We start from the raw sequence: 18,922 nt of genomic DNA, 5'->3' as shown, positions 1-18,922 counted from the left end.
TGAGCACAGCGAGCGTAATATGTTTCCTCCATTCGACAAACACAAAGAAGACGTGACGGGTAAACAGAAACAGTGGTACATAGATAGACATATCCAAGGAAAAAGGACGTGAGTAGGAGGTATCACGGGCGGCATAGGATGAGAAATAAAACGAGTGAATCAGACGAACGAGAATGTGCGGTCTAGTCACGAATATAGGATCAAGGGAGTGTGCCTTCACTCAGTCGGTGCGGAAGACGAAGCCTCTGGAGCAGAATTATCCGCAGAAGGAGCAGGCGCGGGTTTGGACGACAGGCCTTCCTTGAAGCCGTTGACGAAGGTCTTGAACGGAAGGAGAAGCCATCCCAATGCTCCAGAGGGGGCATTCGGGTCCGTGCGGGGGCGCGCCTTAGGTCTCTCCTCTTCATCGTCGTCGTCGTCGTCCCTCCTACGTTTAGTGCCTTGACGAGAAACCGCCTCAGATGCGACAGCGGTTGCGTCTGTGGAAGCGACAGAAGGTGTGGGCCCATGCTTGCCATTGACGCTCTTGGTCAAAGATGGGGATGGGCCTCGATTAGGAGTAGGAGCTGGGGATTCTGGGAGGGGTACAGAGGCTGGTGAAGTCGGTGCGAATGGATTGGGGCTGCAGTGAACAGGGTCAGACGTTGTGGAGGACCATGGCATCAAGGAGTAGAATCATGCCACGAAAAAGCGCTCACATCTGACACGTCGACTTGTGCTGCTCCCACTTGGTCAGGTTGTATTCACCTGGTCCTTCTAAGGCCACAGTCGTGCCGCACTGCACACATTCGACGCTGGTTGCAGTAACCTCTCTAGCGAGCGGGTCATTCACAAGTTGCACCCTGCGGTCAGCGCTCGCCACGCGGCCACTTGGCCTGAAAATAGAGCATGAGCTTTGCTGGCGAATGAAACACTAAAAAAAAACACCCACAGAGCCCCACTGCACCGCTTCTGATGCGACTGCCAGTTATTGAGGGAATATTTCAATTTGTTGTTGAGCTTGATCCATTTCTGACATGTTTTGCATAGAATCTCGTAAGGCTGGATCTCCGCGGCCTGAGGATCAGCGTGAAGATACGCCAGACGCTCCGACTCATTCCTTCGAGGGCTCTTGCCAGACTGTATGACGGAAGACGACTCCTCCTCGCCACCTTCATCGTCCTCGTCGCCACGCGATTTGACGCTCATTGCTCTGCTGACCCTTTGTAGAGGCGATATAATTTTAGCATTGAATAATATAGCATAGTAATGGAATCACGAACGGTTTGGCAGGAGTCGTGCCGTTCTTCTTCTTGCAATCCTTCACGTGCAACATCCACGGCCTCATCGAATATGACTGATGGGGATTCAGCGCGATCCATTCATCGCATCCCGCACACAGAGCTCTATGGGGCTCGACCTCCTTACACTGTGGCTGACTCTGGAAATATTGGAGACGTTCGGTTTCCGTGCGACGGACGCGACTTGCGGACTCCGTAACCGAAACATCATCGCGAACATCGTTATCAGGTGTCTCTGAGCCTTTCTTTGAGGTGGAGCTGGCAGATTTGGAAACCGGGGCGGCGGACTTGTTCTTTGGAGTGACGGGGTTCAGCTTTGCGGGAGTGTTTGTGGTGGAAGGGGGTTTGGGACTGTTACTGGCACCGTTGAGGTCGTTGAGGGAAGAGATAGAAGTGCGCTTGTTGACAGACTTGCTGACAGGTTTCTTCGGCGGCGTCTCAACGGAGTCGCGTGAACTATAAGAATAGTGTTTCAATCGGCATGAAGTTCATGCTGAACGTTGGGACCATAAGAGCACTCACGCGTCAGGCTTGACCTTGGGTGGCCGACCCGGACCCTGGTTACCCAAAGCCATAGATCGACAATGACATTCATAAGACAACGAGGTTTGATGAGCAGCGTGAACCACTATCCCAAAATAATACACTACTCACCCTTTTCGGAGGACTAGGGGGTGGGGGCATCGTTTCCGCATCCTTGTTCCCGCTCATCGTGCTTGACTCGCTCGGTGAAGGTGAATTGGCTCTGTATATGGGATGAGACATGTGTTGTGTTGAGAATAAATGAAATACACAGAGTAATACGCACTCGGGGAGACTGAGAGATTCTCTTCTTCTCTAAGGGAGGCCAGCTCAATCCGAGGTCAATGCGAAATGCAAGTTCAACACTCGCTCACTTTGGCTCTTCCCGCGTATGTTATCTTTGCTACAGGCTTGGTTCTTAAGCCACGGCACACGTAAGTCTGAGATTAATCAAATTTCGCGCGGTACTCACCTTTCAAGCGAGGAGTCCTCAACCATACAACGCTGTGGGAACAGACAAGGTTTGTGGCAAAGGATAAACGCGCCTTTCGCGAGTGCTCTCACGGGAACGTCGACAGCACGTGTTCACGGCAACCCCGGCGAAACCCGAGTTGAACCAACTTGAAGATCGCCACAATCAAGTTTCACACCTCTTTGTGCAGGAGGGAAACTGAAAAGACACAAGTAAATTGTCCAGTGATATGTACCCAAAATTTAAAATACTCTAATGACATCTAATATTGTCCCATCCTTTCATGAACGCCTCCAGCGGAACGTAGCACAGTAGATGAATTCACCGAATAACCACCAGGCCCAGGATAAGAAAAATAGTCCGTTAAAATGGCAGAAGAGCGCTCGTCGAGAGGTGGAGTAATAAAAGTAGGGCTAGAGTTATACTGCTGAACCACACTTGCCCTTGTCCCGACGAGAGGAGGGAGATCTCGCTCAACATCGGCGTGATACGAATCTATTCGTCGCATAGGTAAGCTAACACGCGCTTGAGCTGGCCAGAGGCACACGTTACCATCAGTAGACGAAGACCTGACTGAACTATCGACAGAGGTGAATGATAAAGAATCACTGGATGTGCCTGCCATCGCCTGATTCTCATGTATGTTGCTAACTTGTTCATCGATGCATGTCAGGCCTTTGCGTCTACAAGACACGCACGGCCTTTCCCATGTTTAGCTAAATTAAAATGATAGGAGAGCATAAAATGCACACCTTTCACCGTCGCAGCGAACCTTATCTCGTCTACACAATATTATGAGTTGAGTATTTCGTGAAAAGATATGGAATTCGCTCACCTGCAATTTTTGCAAGCCTGCATACATGACCTGCGCTCAGCGGCGAGCACTTGATATCAGAGGGTGTAAGCTCACAGATTTGACTCGTACACCATGTCCAGTCCCTTTCCTCGGCGGGTCGAAGCACTCCACCCTTGTGGCGACGCAGAACCGACACGGCCTCTCATCTTCGCAACGCTGGTTTGTCTCTCGGCACCCCTGACATCTCACCTTGACTTGTTTGGGCCCACGGCCGACCTTGACACATTCCTCGTTTCTTGCAACGCATCTACCGCAGGGGCGCCCGTTATCGCACTGTATTTATGCCAATAAATATCAGAATGAGCGTCCGGACATGTAAATGATGCAGCAAAGCTTACGAACCTTCTTGTTATCACGTCGACAGCTACGGCATGCCAGCTTAGCACGTTCCGGCGAGCTTGATTGCGATGCGCCAGACGTGACATCAAGCGGGGAGGCCGGAGGATGCAGCTCATCTGTGCAATAAAGCTGAAGCTCTGTACAGCGCGTGCAAGGTGTTCCGCCACAGCAACGCTTGCGGGCGCGGCGACAAGGTTCACAACCGTCGATACATTGTTCCTTCGGATATCCCTTCTTGACGCACCCGCTACAAGGCCTAGGAAAAAGAGGTATATACGTCAGAGATGAGAATAAAACTCAATCGGAAATGACTACTCGATGACAGACCTTTCATTGTCGCATTTTATCTTATCGCGCCTTTGTGGACAGTTTTCGTCAGTAAAGATAACTTCGACGTTTGATTACAGTAGTCAGATTCACCGACAGCTCGTACAAGCCTGAAGAAGATGTAAAAGATGGTGAGCATCAATTTCCGCGGTATACTGTACCGCACTTCTTACCTTGACTGTTCGCCTGGGAGACTCGGACGCCCAGGAGAGGCTGGGAAGCGCAGACATTTCCCCCGGATGACGATGCATTTTTGACGCGACCAGGAGTAAGATACGACAGATGAGAGATATCTACCACGTAGTCTCTGGATCTGTACGAGGGGTCATATATACAAGCCCGTCGGCGAATTATGGAGCATAGAAGAACCCTGCTTGCAGAGGCCCGCAGTGTCGGTGGCCGCAAAAGCAGCGACGGATGGAGATGATATGAGGTTCCACCCGCTCTACCCTTGACCATACTTCCAGAAAGAACTGAACCCACCCCTTGACTTGGTCCGTCAATAAGCCGACGTGCATGCTCATCGCCAATCTCGGGCGCATGCCAAGCCTCGAAGGAGTGTCCGCACGAGATTGAATACAAGACGAGGACGGACAGGCCGACCGAACTCTATCTGGGTTTTCTGGACAAACATAGGCTTCTCGAAGCCATGATCCCGGCTACGATTCACAGAGACGGCCATCATCTGTGGTACGTCCAACGCCGCATCTGGAACCGTAACTCTCTGAATCACATTATCACCCACGCTCATACGAGCACTTGTATATCCACATGGGAGGCTGTTGCGTGATTTTTATGCTCTCTGAAACCTCGGAGATACTTCATGTCGTATTCATCGTCGAGCAAAGACCGCGATGGTCATTACAGGAGCACAGAGTTCCCCGAGTCGTCAAAGCTAGAAATCATGTCAGTGTTCCGGAGTTTGTCCGCGGAATTCTATCGGTAGACGCCATTATCACCACCGCTTTCTTCAAGGAAATGAGGACTAGTAACATGTTAGGAAATTAGGTGGGCGACGTGTACAACGTCCCTTATGCGAGAGTTATAAAGGTTTCTCCGAAGTCCGTCATTCGCACCCGAGCCGTCGTGATGGCGGAGGTTCAAAGTCCGTGGTTCAATTAGGAAAGTCGCCGAACTCGAAAAACGACTCGCTTGGAGCGTCAAGCATGGCAATGAATATCTACGATAGACACAAATGGGGTAAAAATATCAGTTTCATAGACGATTACTTTGTATAGTTTCGCCGATGCATTCTCAGTACAACACGTAAAGTAGGATTTACAACCAAGTACGCACCTTGTGCCTCCATGCATCGCAAGTCCTCGTATCTTTCGTGTACCGTAAATGTGTCGAGTTGTCGCACGATCCGGGTCCGGCCTGTGATCAGGAAGTCCTTGAAGGCCGTAAAGCGGTGAAACGACTCCATAAGGGTGCAACCTCTTTGTGGAAAGCGTGCCTTTTCCCGCAGGTGGCTGTGAGGATCTCTTCGCGAACTGCGAGGCGCGCCCTGGGACTGAGAGTACACACTGGCTAGGAGTAAGGGAAAAACGCAACCCTATTTCTTACAGCCGGCGAAGTTGAGCGGATAGCCGACGAGCAATGCAGCGTTGATTGGAGAATAAACATGGAGCTTCGCAAACCGCTGATACATGATACATGGATTTGGTAACAACTGGCTGCACGCTGCTCAAGATGACAGATCACTTGACTTGCTTGTCGACAGCCGTGGCCACAGGTACCAGCTATAGATCAACGACACTGTGTCTGCCGTCTAATTGCATCGTTGTTCTGGAGAAAGATAGCATGCCGTGGCAAGAAGTGATGTCCACACAAAGACAGCACCTCAATACCATCAGACGGGAAGAGAAAAATAGCAGGAATGCAATCGATGATTGGAACCCACCTCAAAGGGGGACTCGGACAACGTAACGTCCAGAAAACCCCCGAGTCAGCGCCGTAAATCCTTCGTATCTGGAATGCCGTCAACAGGCCGCACCCTTTAGAAAGCGTCTAGTACTACGCAGTAAGATAGGTGCTGCAAGCATGCGCAGGAGAAGTGAAGACCGTTCTTGTCGAAGGTCCAGGTACATGGGATATGAGGAAGATGTCACTTCCATACGATCCAGTGCGGCGATACAGCACGGTGAGCGAAGCCACGAAATGTAGCCACAAGGAGAAGTTACGGTGGAATTTCACCCCTCCACTCCCAGAGTCTCAGATCTCTGAGCTCGAAAGGGTGTATATTGTCTTACGCCTATATCTATATAGACTTTTGAGTGTTGCATAGAACGATTAAGGTCGTGAACGGACTGGATGACCATCCCTAGGGGGTTTGTGCAGATCCCAGAGGCCTAGATGGACAGAAAGGAGGCCCAAATCGATTCTTAATTATACGAGGACCTTTGTGTTTGTGTTTCTGTGTATCAAGAAGCGCTCCTAGACGGCTTCGGATAGTTACCCACTCACGACACAGCTCATGCCCAGAAGCGGCCACCGCGCACTGTGCGATGGGAAAGCGAACAACGCCACGACAAAAAATTCCGGGCGTCCCCAGGAATTCCTCCGAGCAGAGGCTACTTTCCGTATTACGCCATTCCGACAGCGAGATGTGGCAATGTAGCATGTTCAGATCTTGCTCAGATCCATCAGAGCAGAGCATAAAGGCCGCATTCAGGCTTCTTGGAGTGATATTCGCACCCGCCGCAGAAACGTCGGTCGGGCGCCTCGACTACGTATGAGCACCAAAAGTGTCAGGAGAAGAAGACTCACATATATTTCTGTTCGAGTTCTAGGTGAGATGCATCTGTTCTTTGGACCTCGAGTCCAGGCGGTGATGACTGAATGAGACTCGTGCAGTGGTCTCGAGCTCGAGATGGGATCGTAAATACGCGGACGGTGAAAGTTTGCAAGTTCATAGAAGCTGGTGCTGGTTTCACCATCTCGCCAGATTGTGTATATCAGAGTATCCACCAGGGAGTTAGCTCCTGGGAAGGAAACTTTGAGGTGGAAGGAGGAGTCAAGAGACCGTTACGGTGACCGCCGAGCCACACGCCACAACCATCAATCGACTGAATTTGCAATTAGTTGACAGTTGTTGTTGATGTGGCGTTGTGGCCTATCAAAGCAAGTTTGCAAGATGATCCTTCTGTGTACAACAGAGCACAGGATCCTCTTTTCTGCCCGTGCAGAAAATGAACCGCAATTACTGTAAATTCTGCCGCCACAGAACATATATCACCATTGTCCGGACGAGTTCGGAGCGGCAGAACAAGATTGTTTTCGTTTCTGCCCGTGCAGAAAACTGGATCCGGCGCCGTGTGGCCAGTACGTACCTCTACAATCCAGCGAACAGGAGACTAATAGAGATCTGCCATTTGAAAGCTGCAAACAAACCCCTTCAGATCCAGGTAGGCGTACAACGAACCGCAGCGAGGAGTAGAATTGGCACACAACAGTACTGTAGGAGTACACAGAGCAGTATCTTACCTTACCACAGGCGACTAGACCCGAAAGTCAAGCGTATGCACAAGGGAAACCAGAAACACAGTACCACTACTCGAGTAGGTACGCCATATATGCAGCAGTGATCAAGCGCTCAGTGTGTATGTACTTAACATGACAACGACTACGACGACGGACGGGACTCGAACAAGAATAACGAGAGGACAGGATAAAGGAGTGACTAGCGTCCTTCAACCAACGCGAGCTGACGAGACGACTTCAAAGAACAGAACAATTGGGAATATTAAGAGCAAAATACCCAAAGAGCAAACAAAAACCTGAGGAGCTAAATAAGAGGGAGATCCGGATCGACCAGATCGTTGGAATGATGTGCGAAGCGGGGTGTGCGATGTAGTCAAACGACGCGGGTGGTATATAAAATATGTACTCATGAAGTCATGAAGAAAAAGGAATGGACTTCGAGAAAGTCGGACTGAATGAAAGGACAGTCGGGTCTTGTCTAAGCTCGTCTATTGGTATACGGCGATGTAGTTGATCTTCCATTGCGCATCTACGGCACGAGAACGAGAAATGCAACCTGTGAGTTCTCCGCGTTTCAAGACAGAGCATCACGATGTGGAGACTCACAGTCGAAGTTCGTCGAGTTGGCGACAGCCTGGGCGCAAGTTCCCGGGCAGGTGGACGAGGTGTAGGAGCTGCCTGCCCAGTCACCGCAGATAGTGATATCCAACGTCAAGGCTTGCTCCTGTATGATTGCAAAACCGGTTAGTATAGATTCTGCTAAGAGACAGTCGGAGGCCCACGCACCTTGAAGTGAGAGGCAACATCACCACCGGACGAGGGGAAGTTGGCCGAGGGCGTGGGCCACGTAGAGGGGTCGGGAGCACCATCGGTGATGTCGTCCGGGATGGAGCCACGAGCGAAATGCCACATCTAAAATGGAGAAACACATTCAGCCCTGAAACCCCAAACGCAATGTAGCAAGGGACAAGGGGCAAATCAAGAATAGGGTGTGAAGTGCCTAGGGCACTAAGCGGAGATGCCGGCCGGTCTACTGGAAAAGAGAACGCACCTTGATACCGTCGTCATCGACAAGGTGTGCGTACACTCCACCAGCGATCATGTTGAAGCCCTGGCCGAACGAGTTGTCGTTATCGTCAGCGAACGCACAGCCGGAGTTGTCGCCGTCGCTCGAGGCACAGGTCGTGCCGAGGACGCTGGACGTGAAGTCGGCAACGGCCGTGTCGAGAGAGAAGCCAGAGCTAGAGTGGAGTGTGTACTGGTTCTTCGTCTGGTCGTTGACACCCTGTATCCATAAAGCAAGGAACGAATGAGTTGCACGCTCGCTGTGCCCCGGTTGCTGCGGACACGCACCTCGATAACATCGATCTCTCCGTTGTTGGGCCAATCGGGCCCTGCAGACCACCAAGCGGGCCAAACGCTGCATCCGTGAGGCATCGCCCAGAAGTCAGCGATGAAAAGGCCAGAGTCGTAGGTGTTGTCGGTGCTAATGCGGACCCTACGTTGGCGCCACAATGTTTCAGAACGGAATCATATCAAGACGTGGCAAACAGTGATGGACATACGAGTTCCTGTTACCGCCCTCCGCGACCGTGGTGTAGTTGTCGACTGCCAGGATCGTGGTGTTATCATCTTGAACGTAGGCTAGGCCAGCAGAGGTGGCAGCGTCTTTGTCCAAAAAGGTGACATAGCCATTGGTGGGATCCGCGTCGGAGTAGAACGACCAACCACTATGAAAGAAAGAGTCAAGTAAAAGATGATTAGCGAATGACTCTACGGTAAGGAGATGAAGTACGCACTCGAAGAACGACTGGCCCTGCCACTTGTCGGTGAGGGTGTAGGAAGTACGCTTTGTAGGAGTCGACCTGTGCGACATGCGGGACTTATGGTGGCGTGCGGATGGCTTATGGCCAGCCAGGGCCGCGAGAGGAAGAGCAGAAAGAACGAGGGAGAGCGATACTGCAACCATGTTGAAACAAGGGAAGTTGAGGCCGCGTGGAATTACTGTAGCGCGTTCGGTGGAGGGGGTGCTGAGGGTGGCTCAGAGGCGGAGGAGGCGAGGAGGAAGGGAGGGATGGGTGGAGTAGGCGGGCGGAGGGTCTATGTAAAGGATAGCGTTGGGGGAAAACAATGGAAAGAATGAAAAAGAACGTAGAAACGGCACGCTGCGCTTTTATGAAGATGCTTGTTCACGTCTCCGGTTAATGTTACAGATGGCCCACGCCCCACATGATTGGCTCGCCTGTCTCTCACGTCCTTAGCCGCAGCCAAAGCCCTCTACAAGCATGTGCGCTATCCAAAACCACGCAGACCTAGGCTCACTTTCTAATCTTGGATGCCTAAAAATGGTCAAAATCGGAGGTTCCGACCACAGCAGCGTGTTGCCAGGCGGGCGCGATGCCGGTACTAGCACTCCACCATTTCGCTGTCAGTTCCTCCACAAAAATAGCGGTATATCGACCATAAAAAACCATGCTGTGCCATTCCAAGCACTAACGAAGGCACAGAGTGAGCGCATACGAAGCGGAAGCTACGCCCTCGTTGGAGAGTCTGAAGACGAAGCAACCAGGCACCAGGACGGAACGGGCCCGCTGTTGTCGCGTAAATCAGAGGACAACTCGTGCCGGATGCGGGTCGCCTTGCCGATCCTGCCGCTCTAAGCACAACTCCGGTTCCCCAACAGGCAACATCTATGCCGTCAGGCTCCCGGCGCCGGACAGGCGCCGAGTTCATCGTGACACCCGTCTTGAGGACACCATCAGGGTCAGTGCGCACGAAGGGAGTTCCTCTCCGAGCACCCCACCATCTTTCACGACAAGTACTTGGCGAGAAGACACCGACGCTGGAAGGCAAAGGCGACGGGCATTTGACAGATCTTCTGCTCTCCGTTTGAAATTGAACCAGACGTCGTTGGAGCTGCGCTCACCCCAGAAAGTCAAGCGGGAGGGGCTGTGAACAGTCAGGTACTTATGTCGGCAAAGACATTGACGCAGGCAGCATCTGGTTTCTCACAGGCGAATCTTTTGTGGAGGATCGGTCGTTCAAAGCAGCCTCCTAGCTCAAGCCAATCGTAGTGCGTCGACGCCATCATCGGGAATTTCACAATACTGGAGCAATTCTCATTCCTCAAAAATACAGGTATCAACGTTCTATTTTGTCTTCTTCCTGAGATATCTTCGTCGATCTATTACGTTTGCAACCAACTCACAATCGCAGATTACTGGAAAGAAATACGACCGTCAGCCAGTTTAAGACATACATTAAATACGAAGGACTAACCGTGATAACAGTGGGCTTCTCGACGCCCAAGAACTGCTTCAAGTTGCTGATCTCGAGCGCAACCTCGATGAGCGACTCGAGTCCCTCAGCAGTCGGCTTCGCCAGCTCCTTCTCACCCGCCTCCTTCGCAAGGTAACGCTCCACGTACATCCTGACCGTAGCCCCCTGACTGCCCGTACCGCTCAACCTCCACACGACACGGCTCCCATCGGCGAAAGTGACGACCTGACCCTGGTTCTTGCTGACGCTCTTATCGATCGGGTCGGTGTAGTCGAAGTTGTACGCCTTGGCGACCTCGAAGGTCTCGCCGCTGGTAGGCGCGGTGTAGGACTTGCCAGAGAAAGAGGACGAGCCGATAAGCTCGTTGACGTGGTCGGTGAGCTTCTTGGCTCCCTCTGAGGGGACTTCCTCGTAGTCGTAGCGGGAGAAGAAGGAGCGGCCGTATTTGAGGTAGTGCTTGTCGAGAATCTCGCGAATGCCGACGAGTTTGGAGGATGTCTCGTTAGCGGCAGCGATAATGTTCAACCAGGCTGGATTCAAAGTCAGTCTAGATCTAAGCAAGCAATGGGAAGCGCGAACTGACCGACAACAGCCCAGATACCGTCCTTCTCCCGAATGTGGTCAGAGCCAGTACCGAAGGACTCCTCACCACAGATCGACAAACGGCCGGCATCCATGAGGTTACCGAAGAACTTCCAACCTAGACATACGATCAGGATGTGTGGGACAGGCCAAAAGGATGAGAAACTAACCAGTTGGGACCTCGAAGTACTCGTAACCCTTGGCTTTGGCGACAGCATCGATGGCAGCACTGGTCGGCATACTCCTAGCAAGACCCTTGACGCCTCCCTTCTTGAAGTAAGGGATGCTGTCAGCGTAGTCTGCAATGATCGCAACGGAGTCGCAAGGAGTGACGAAGGCGCCCTTTCCGTAGATCATGTTGCGGTCACCGTCACCGTCGCTGGCGGCACCAAACTGGATGTTTTCCCTCTCGACGACCTCAACGAGAGAGTGAGCGTAGGTCAAGTTAGGGTCTGGGTGTCCACCGTTGAAGTCTGGTGATGGGATGCAATTCTGGACGGAGGATTCGGGGAGACCGAGGGTGTCGAGGAGGATGGATCTCGCATATGGGCCAGTAACACCAGAAAGACCGTCGAAGAGAACGCGGAAGTCCGACTTGTGGGAGGTGAGGAACTTCTTGATCAAGGGGAAGTCGAAGATGGACTCCATAAGCTCGAGGTAGTCGGAGACGGAGTCGATGACGGATATTTTGGTTGGACCATACGAAGTCTCGCCGATCTTGGAGATATCGATGGGAGGGAGCTCAATGACTTTGTACGACTTGATCTCCTTGGTCTTCGCGAAGATCTTCTCCGTCACGCCCTCCGGTGCAGGGCCACCGTTGTCCATGTTGTATTTGATACCGAAGTCGGCATTGGGACCACCCGGGTTGTGCGAGGCGGTCAGGAGGATACCACCAGTGGCCTTGTACTTGCGGATAACGTTCGAGGCGGCGGGAGTGGAGAGAATACCGTCCTTGCCGATGATCAGCTTAGATACGCCGTTGGCGGACGCGATCTTCGCGATGATCTGGACAACTTCGGGAGAGTAGAAGCGACCGTCACCACCGACGACGAGAGTAGCACCCGAGAGCGGGACGGCGTCGAAGATGGCTTGAACGAAGTTCTCGGTGTAATGCTATCGAACAGATCAATAGCTATCCACAAATTATGGCAGTATTTGCAACATACCTCCTGTTGGAAGATCTTGACCCTGTATACGAATACAAGTTCAGAACGCGTCCAGATATCGGGCCAAAGATATCGATGAACCACACCTCTTACGGAGACCAGAAGTTCCGGGCTTCTGTCCCTCGAAGGGTTTGGTGGGGATTTCCTTTACCTGGGCAGACATTATCAAGAGAAAAGACGATGGAGATGTAGGGATGTAGAGAATGGGACAACCGGGGCAAAGGGTATACGTGCAATGAACGCATTAACGGCTTCATACTTATAGGGGCGCCGCAACACGTGCTTGCACCATGGATGCCACGTGATCGAGAACCCTGCTTCAAACTTTCCGCTTTGGGACACCTTCCTCCACTTCTGATCCTCAGCCGTCATCTTCAAGTAGAGCCATCGCCGGGCGAAGGAACGTGTACTTCTCTGTGCAACTGGATTGGTGCAGAAATTTCCACAAGGTGAGACGGGAGATGCTCGGGTCGACTCGAGGCATCACTTTTTCGATCTGGGCCACACAGTTTTGAGCTCGATTCGCCGGGTTATGCTGCCGACGTCTCAGCGAGACAGGATGGCTAGGCTTGTCTTGTTCGGTTGGATGTCTCTGATGTTGTCTTCATCTCAACAATACACTCTCCTTCAACCCGTCTTCTTCCGTGGCTCGCCCTTGCCAGCGATGGCTTGGTCTGTCTCTATATTTACTTTGAACCGTCTTTCATCCTTTGCGTGCACTGCAATTTTTCTGCCGTATCATCAATATACTAATTTCAGGATTGTGAAGGCATAAATCATAATCATTTCTAAGTTGTCCCACCCTCCTTCGTGTGCACCATGATGGACGACTCGTCATTCGCCTCGCCCTCCGCGCCTGTTCGGGACGCGCCACCGCCTTTCAATGACCCCGACGGTGATGCAGACATCATCATCAGATCTGTAGACGGAATCGATTTCCGCGTTCACAGACTCTTCCTTTCCAAGGCCTCTCATGCTTTCCGCGACATGTTCACGACTCCTCTTCCCCAGCCCTCCACCCCAGGTTCCTCCAATCCAGACAGCACTCGAGATGGACTCCCTATCATCCCAGTAACGGAAAACGAGAAGAGCCTCAGTATCCTCTTTCAAATGATCTACCCGATGGACATGCCCAATCTCACCGACCTACCTACGCTCCGCCTCGCTATGCGCACAATGGACAAATATATCGTCCCTTGCTTCTCGCGCACTGTCGAATCCGCCTTAGCCGAGAACCTCCCCAAACACCCGCATGCCATTTGCGCGCTCGCGGCACGTTATAGCCTCACCAAGATCGCCAACGAGGCTGCCATGCGCACCCTCAGAAACGCAATGAGCCTGTCTGACATCGACCCCGCGGAGGATGATGATTGGGCTCACGTCCCAAACTCGCATTATCAGTACCGCAAGTTCCTTCGGTTTCATCAACAAAATTCCGAAGTCGCCGTAGGCGTCGTACGAGGATTGACCTGGGCAGATGAAGGCATTATCCCAGGACTGATACCCTACCGCCCTCGCAGTGGCGTTGTAGACCCTGCCCATACCTATGGTTTCGATGTCCCACCTCTCGCTGGACGGGAGCGGGAGACTCGAGACTCGCCGGAATGTACGTGTCCCAAGCATCACGTAGCTGTCGCCGCTCCACGACACGAATGGTCGGGGGGTCATAGAGGTAACCCATGGCGGAAACGACCAGACGTGTCTTATGGTCTACCACCGCAGAGTCCAGACGCTCGTTCTTCTTCCTCAGGCTCGTCTCGTTCAAATGTGGTCGAAGTGGCGGGTTGGTTCGTCACGTACCTCAAGCAGTGCGAGACTATCGTGAGGGAAAAGCCGTACTTCGGAAATGTGTTGGAGGAACCCGTGTTGAAGGATGCGTTTCAGGAGCTGGTGGGGTGCCCCTTCTGCTCGAAGGAAGGCAAGTCTCAGTTGGAGAAGTTTGCCATATTGCTGGGCGCGAAGATAAAGAATGAGGTGACGAAGGTACGCCTGGATTTCCTCCTGGCACCGTGTCATAGTCTAATGATGACGTTCATGTTTGTGCTTAGATCCAACCGCCTTTCTAATACTCAAAGGTCTTCCTATTCTGCTCTGAAATCCTCATAAACAAGTATGCATATCCGTCAGTCCATGGTTGCCTTGCTTCACCGTCTTAGCCCTTACTGACCTTTGTTTCTGACAGAATATTTATCCCCCATAACTGTATTTGCTATCGATGCCTCATCGCCTATGCTAAATTGTATCTACGATTCGCCTGTCGCCTCTTGTCCGTCTTTGAGCGTCTCAGACATTCGAGCCACTATAAGCCCCATAAGAATGTATTCGCGTCGATGGGCCACACTGGTGCCACACATCGAAATCCCAAACGTCGTTCTTGCTTCCCTAAAGAAAACTTCACATCAAGAGACCGAGTATACGGTTCATCATCTATATTCGGTGACATTAGACGGTATGGCCACCTCCTACAATCATTCGAGCAACTACACAAACACATTCACCGCAGTACAGAGATCCAGAAAAACAGTAAAAATACACACAAGATCGGGAGGTGGGAAAAAGTAGAAGGTGTGATCTCTGGTATCATCATGAGTAGCTCACAGGGTACGTACTAGACAATGAAGTGGAGCGGCAAGAAATGAACGATAGCGAAGACGTCGACCGGAAAGCGTGGTCGCCTACTCTACAGAAGGCTGTAAATGTGACCGCGAGTAGAATAAGAAGCCAGAAGAAGACAACGGTAAAAGATAGATCTCTCTGATCTATGCGGAGGTCGCAGGCTTGCGGCCATACTTGCGACGGTAGCGTTCATCGATGTGCTCGAGGTAGTACGCGCCAGGCCAGATGTTGTCAAGCGAGCCAGCGGGCGTGTAACCACCAGCATTGTGGTTGTCCTCACGGAGCTAATCATTTGGCAAAGACCGTCAACAGATGCAGGCATATACAAAGGCACAGTATTGCTGACCTTGAGCGCCTCAACGTACTCCTGGCACGGCACCACTTTGATGCTCGCCAACCTCTTCACCAAGTCCAGCTTCTCCCTCATCTCAGTCGTATCACCTTTCACCCTGATAACGAAGAAAGAGCTCGCCAGACCACTTCCATACGCAAACATGCTGATTCTCTTCCCCTTGAGCTCCTCCGGGGAAATGGACGACAAGAGGGACGCCAAACCGCCGTACAGAGACGCGGTGTACATGTTACCGCAACGCTTTGCGCAGAGGAGAGAGGGATTGACTTTCGACTGGTATGCGGATTTGGCGAAGGTGATGAAGGACTTTTCGAGGACTTTGTCCGTGAGGGAGGCTGCGTAAGGGATGGCTTTTATGGACTCGGCGGAAGGGAGGTTGGCGAAGAAGGGTGATGAAGGCGAAGAAATGAAGTCGTTATAGAGCTGCAGCAATGTCCACGTAGAATAAGCATCCGCATGCGTAGTACAGAATTGTAGTGAAACGCACCAATCGCGCGTGGCCCTTCTGGACGAGCTTGCCGTATGGTGAGTGGAAAACGTTGTAGTCCACGTCTTGGAGAGAGAACGCAGACTTGGGATCTACATCTTTGCCAGCGTCACCGTTCGTCTTCCCTAGCCTCTTGGCGGTCTTCTCGCGGTACCGGGAGTAGGATGCGTCAAGAGCACTGATGTAGGAGGTGATGGAAAGAGGGCCGTCGACTTCTGGGTATTCCGAGTCGAGTTTTGGCTTGTAGAAATCGTAGGTATTGCTCATGTGCGTGCCATGAACGGCTGTGGGAGAGAAATGCGGAGATTAGAGTCGTCCGTGCCTCGTCATATTGTGGGAGAAAACAAGTATAGCAAGCAATAAGCGGCCTTGGAACGCGTCGAGGTCTACCACGAGGAATAGACTTGGCGCGCTACGTGACGGCTTCCGCAGCGAGAGGCAAATGTAGAACTGGCTCACTTACGTTCGAAGACCATGGGGGCATTTGGCCCGATCAACGCAGCAAATGCTCCGGCACCTCCAACTGGCCTGGCCCCTCCCTCTGCGTAGACCGCAACATCTCCCGCCACGACGATTGCATTTCTGCCGTCCCAAGAGTCGCCCTGCACCCAGTTGATGGCATTGAAGAGCGCGGCGGTGGACCCATAACATGCGTTCTTCGAGTCGATGCCCTCGATATCTGTGTTGCCCGAGGTGGCGAAGAGATCCATGAGGACCGTCTTGACTGACTTGGACTTGTCGATGATGGTCTCGGTGCCAACATCCAGACGTCCGATAGAACGGGGGTCGATGTTGTATTTCTCGAGGAGATTTGCGACGACTATAGGTCGTGTGAGGGCCAAGGGCTGATCAGGAGAGGGATATAGTACGTACCAGTCAATGCAAAGGAGTTGATATCTTCGCGGTCGTCTGTGCACGCCATGTACTCCTGACCGAGACCGATGGTGTACTTGCCCTTGGCCACACCATCGAACTCCTCAAGTTGTTCCTCAGAAATGCACTGTCGACCACAGAGAGTATGCACAAATTAGATTAACCATTCGCTCAGTGTTAGTGCACTGTAGCCAGGACTTACTCTGCGAGGGAAATACATCTCCATCGCGAGGATTCCAACATCCTTAGGGCGAGGAGTCTCGGGGAATTCAGCAGAAGACATGTTAGCTTTTTGTCTGACTTCTAAGAGTAAAGCGAAGCTGGTGGTGAAAGTCTGAAGCGGAGAGGGGTCGAGACAAGATAATCGGGTGAGGGTCTAGCTTTATACATCATTGGCGAAGGGGTCATAATTTGATCCACGTAAAATGTGCGTCCGCAAATGGTACGATGAAATGATCGTTTAGCAGGCACAGTTCGACACACCAGTTTGGCTGCCAGTTCTTAGCGACATCGTTTGAGCTCAGGCTCTGTGGACGTATACACACAAATCTCTATGTTTTCGGACCAGTACTTATTGAGGCTAGAGCACCATGAGTTTATTTGAGAGTAATTCTGATTGTGGCTACTGGGTACGAGTACATGCACGGTGCCGCAAGTACGAAGGGGGTTTACTCCAAGGAACACGCAGCATACTGACCGATATCTCCTCACCTGCTTGGCGAAGGCGTAAAGTGAGGACTTTTACGAAATATCCAGCCTCGGGGTATGTATATAACATCATCTTGAAGAAGAACCCGGCCTCGAGGGGAACTACCGCAGGGTCCCACTTCCTAGACCTCTTCTCCGCGCACCGAGTGGCCTGCAACTGACGCGTTGTCGTGTGTACATATCGATGAGGATATTGACGTGGACCTACATCGATGCAGATCCTCTTCGGCCGAGCAAAACATGAAGATCAAGATCAACAAGGCATGCAAAGACAAAAAGATGGGTGGGGATCGATCTACAACCTGACTGAGACATTAAAGTAAACAAAAACGCGATCGTACCTTGTCGTGAGATGACGTCTGTGCATTAGAATGAATGTCTGTGCCAGACCAGCCAGTATTCGTGACCACAGAGAGCTCAGAGCTGTCAGTATGAGGCGCCAGACATTAGACCTTAGGGCCCCTTCGGCAAGTCGAGTCGAGTCGGGTTGAGTTGAGTTGGATCGAGTTGTGCCTCGTGACCACGCGGAGTCACTTAGTGACAGTGTGTGATGGGGTCCAGGGTCACCCGGTAAAACAGGGGCCGGTCTACACCGTGCCTATCTCATCGCCGCCCTCGATGAGCTCAACGATGGGGAAGGTGCTTTATTTGTAGAATTCTGTCCACCGAATGAAACTGAACGAGGCAAGTATCATGGAGAAGCCTCGATTATTCCACACATTTTGCTGTATTATTCAGATCTACAGTAAGTGCACCTTAGTGCCATCCGGAGATGGTGCCGGTGCGTGTGGGCTATCACGGACAATGCGCGAAAATGGTCGGGAAATCACGCAAAGCACGGACGACTCTTCCTGAAGTCACCTCGGCTTCCTCCGTCCAAGAGTGACAACGGGCCTGTGATCCGACGGCAAGAGCAACTCGAGCTCCCACGAGAATTGGCGGGGAAGCCCAACTCAACCCAACTCGACTCGACTTGCCGAAGGGGCCCTTATATGTTTCAAGTTTACTTGGAACTCGTTGGCGGAAGATTTGTCCGATCCGCCAATGAGCTTTCGTAAAAAGTTCCAAGTTTTGACTAACATATAAGCCCTATTGATGTCGGGAGAGTGTAAGGGGCGGCTAGGGATACGGTGTGGCACTCAACATGAGTGGGCCACATCTATCCTAAGCGCCACTTCCGCGTTGCTGTATCCGGGCGATCGATCTTATCTTATCACGCGCGCTTGTTTGCTCCTGGCAAACAAGCCAGATCTCGTATATATATTCATGGACTCTCGTATGTACTCTGTATCTTACTTGTAACCTTCGTACCTCTTGGAATACCATCCGCACCCTCGACGGGCAGGCGGGTACCGTTCTCTCAGGCGCGAATACCTCAAGACCAAGACCCCAACCTCTTACACTTTTTGAACGTCCGCAAGATCTATCTACTGTGCGTACTTTTTATTCCAACCAATATCCCCAATATCTTCCATGAGCTCCCGAGGCCGTGGAGGAAATCGCGGAGGAGGATCTGGTGATCCGTCCTCCTCGAACACGCGAGGCGGCGGTGCAAGGGGGTGGTGGAGCAGGCAAGG

General features: G+C 51.9%; 5 protein-coding genes across 5 annotated transcripts; 1 reads left to right on the top strand and 4 right to left on the bottom strand.

The window, feature by feature from the left end:
• Positions 1–12: 12 nt before the first annotated feature.
• Positions 13–2,285, bottom strand: STEHIDRAFT_168708 (uncharacterized protein). Its single transcript, XM_007304372.1, has 9 exons — positions 2,275–2,285; positions 2,177–2,219; positions 2,089–2,117; positions 1,935–2,025; positions 1,803–1,837; positions 1,263–1,736; positions 932–1,201; positions 699–875; positions 13–622 (listed from the first exon to the last, which is right to left on the bottom strand). Exons 4-9 carry the CDS (start codon positions 1,989–1,991, stop codon positions 217–219), a joined length of 1,419 nt encoding a protein of 472 aa, XP_007304434.1. The 5' UTR covers positions 1,992–2,025; positions 2,089–2,117; positions 2,177–2,219; positions 2,275–2,285; the 3' UTR covers positions 13–216.
• A 182-nt stretch (positions 2,286–2,467) lies between these two features.
• Positions 2,468–4,106, bottom strand: STEHIDRAFT_147278 (uncharacterized protein). The gene is made up of 9 exons (XM_007304371.1): positions 3,970–4,106; positions 3,890–3,906; positions 3,797–3,826; positions 3,473–3,725; positions 3,185–3,403; positions 3,110–3,126; positions 3,027–3,056; positions 2,827–2,975; positions 2,468–2,769 (listed from the first exon to the last, which is right to left on the bottom strand). Exons 1-9 carry the CDS (start codon positions 4,045–4,047, stop codon positions 2,537–2,539), a joined length of 1,026 nt encoding a protein of 341 aa, XP_007304433.1. The 5' UTR covers positions 4,048–4,106; the 3' UTR covers positions 2,468–2,536.
• Positions 4,107–7,209: 3,103 nt separating this feature from the next.
• On the bottom strand, positions 7,210–12,472 carry STEHIDRAFT_168706 (phosphoglucomutase; the record flags this gene model as incomplete). The annotated part of the gene is made up of 12 exons (XM_007304370.1): positions 7,210–7,808; positions 7,886–8,003; positions 8,066–8,191; positions 8,331–8,564; positions 8,633–8,777; positions 8,845–9,009; positions 9,079–9,379; positions 10,559–11,088; positions 11,142–11,258; positions 11,311–12,256; positions 12,310–12,331; positions 12,396–12,472. The coding sequence occupies 6 exons, from the start codon at positions 12,470–12,472 to the stop codon at positions 9,281–9,283; spliced, it is 1,791 nt and encodes a 596-aa protein (XP_007304432.1). The 3' UTR covers positions 7,210–7,808; positions 7,886–8,003; positions 8,066–8,191; positions 8,331–8,564; positions 8,633–8,777; positions 8,845–9,009; positions 9,079–9,280.
• Positions 12,473–13,128: 656 nt separating this feature from the next.
• Positions 13,129–14,375, top strand: STEHIDRAFT_111228 (uncharacterized protein; the record flags this gene model as incomplete). Its single annotated transcript, XM_007304369.1, has 2 exons — positions 13,129–14,292; positions 14,358–14,375. 2 exons carry the CDS (start codon positions 13,129–13,131, stop codon positions 14,373–14,375), a joined length of 1,182 nt encoding a protein of 393 aa, XP_007304431.1.
• A 355-nt stretch (positions 14,376–14,730) lies between these two features.
• Positions 14,731–16,980, bottom strand: STEHIDRAFT_168705 (hydroxymethylglutaryl-CoA synthase). The gene is made up of 6 exons (XM_007304368.1): positions 16,840–16,980; positions 16,638–16,764; positions 16,228–16,584; positions 15,765–16,048; positions 15,272–15,700; positions 14,731–15,209 (listed from the first exon to the last, which is right to left on the bottom strand). Exons 1-6 carry the CDS (start codon positions 16,918–16,920, stop codon positions 15,069–15,071), a joined length of 1,419 nt encoding a protein of 472 aa, XP_007304430.1. The 5' UTR covers positions 16,921–16,980; the 3' UTR covers positions 14,731–15,068.
• Positions 16,981–18,922: the final 1,942 nt, after the last annotated feature.

Source organism: Stereum hirsutum (assembly GCF_000264905.1).
Source record: "Stereum hirsutum FP-91666 SS1 unplaced genomic scaffold STEHIscaffold_7, whole genome shotgun sequence".
Lineage (NCBI taxonomy): Eukaryota > Fungi > Basidiomycota > Agaricomycetes > Russulales > Stereaceae > Stereum > Stereum hirsutum.
Note: the sequence above shows the minus strand (reverse complement) of the source record. Positions and strands in the feature narration are given on the sequence as shown.

Bases quoted from the DNA above. Each gene is read 5' to 3' on its own strand.
- STEHIDRAFT_168708 (XM_007304372.1), bottom strand. From the start codon at position 1,991: ATGAGCGGGAACAAGGATGCGGAAACGATGCCCCCACCCCCTAGTCCT. The intron at 1,737-1,802 runs GTGAGTGCTCTT...CTATTCTTATAG, and splicing joins CCCAAGGTCAAGCCTGACGC to TTCACGCGACTCCGTTGAGA. The intron at 876-931 runs GTGGGTGTTTTT...CTCTATTTTCAG, and splicing joins AAGCGGTGCAGTGGGGCTCT to GCCAAGTGGCCGCGTGGCGA.
- STEHIDRAFT_147278 (XM_007304371.1), bottom strand. From the start codon at position 4,047: ATGCATCGTCATCCGGGGGAAATGTCTGCGCTTCCCAGCCTCTCCTGG. The intron at 2,976-3,026 runs GTGTGCATTTTA...AACATGGGAAAG, and splicing joins GTTCGCTGCGACGGTGAAAG to GCCGTGCGTGTCTTGTAGAC. The intron at 2,770-2,826 runs GTAACGTGTGCC...TGCGACGAATAG, and splicing joins CAGGTCTTCGTCTACTGATG to ATTCGTATCACGCCGATGTT.
- STEHIDRAFT_168705 (XM_007304368.1), bottom strand. From the start codon at position 16,920: ATGTCTTCTGCTGAATTCCCCGAGACTCCTCGCCCTAAGGATGTTGGA. The intron at 16,049-16,227 runs GTAAGTGAGCCA...TCTCTCCCACAG, and splicing joins TGCCCCCATGGTCTTCGAAC to CCGTTCATGGCACGCACATG. The intron at 15,210-15,271 runs GTCAGCAATACT...CCAAATGATTAG, and splicing joins AGTACGTTGAGGCGCTCAAG to CTCCGTGAGGACAACCACAA.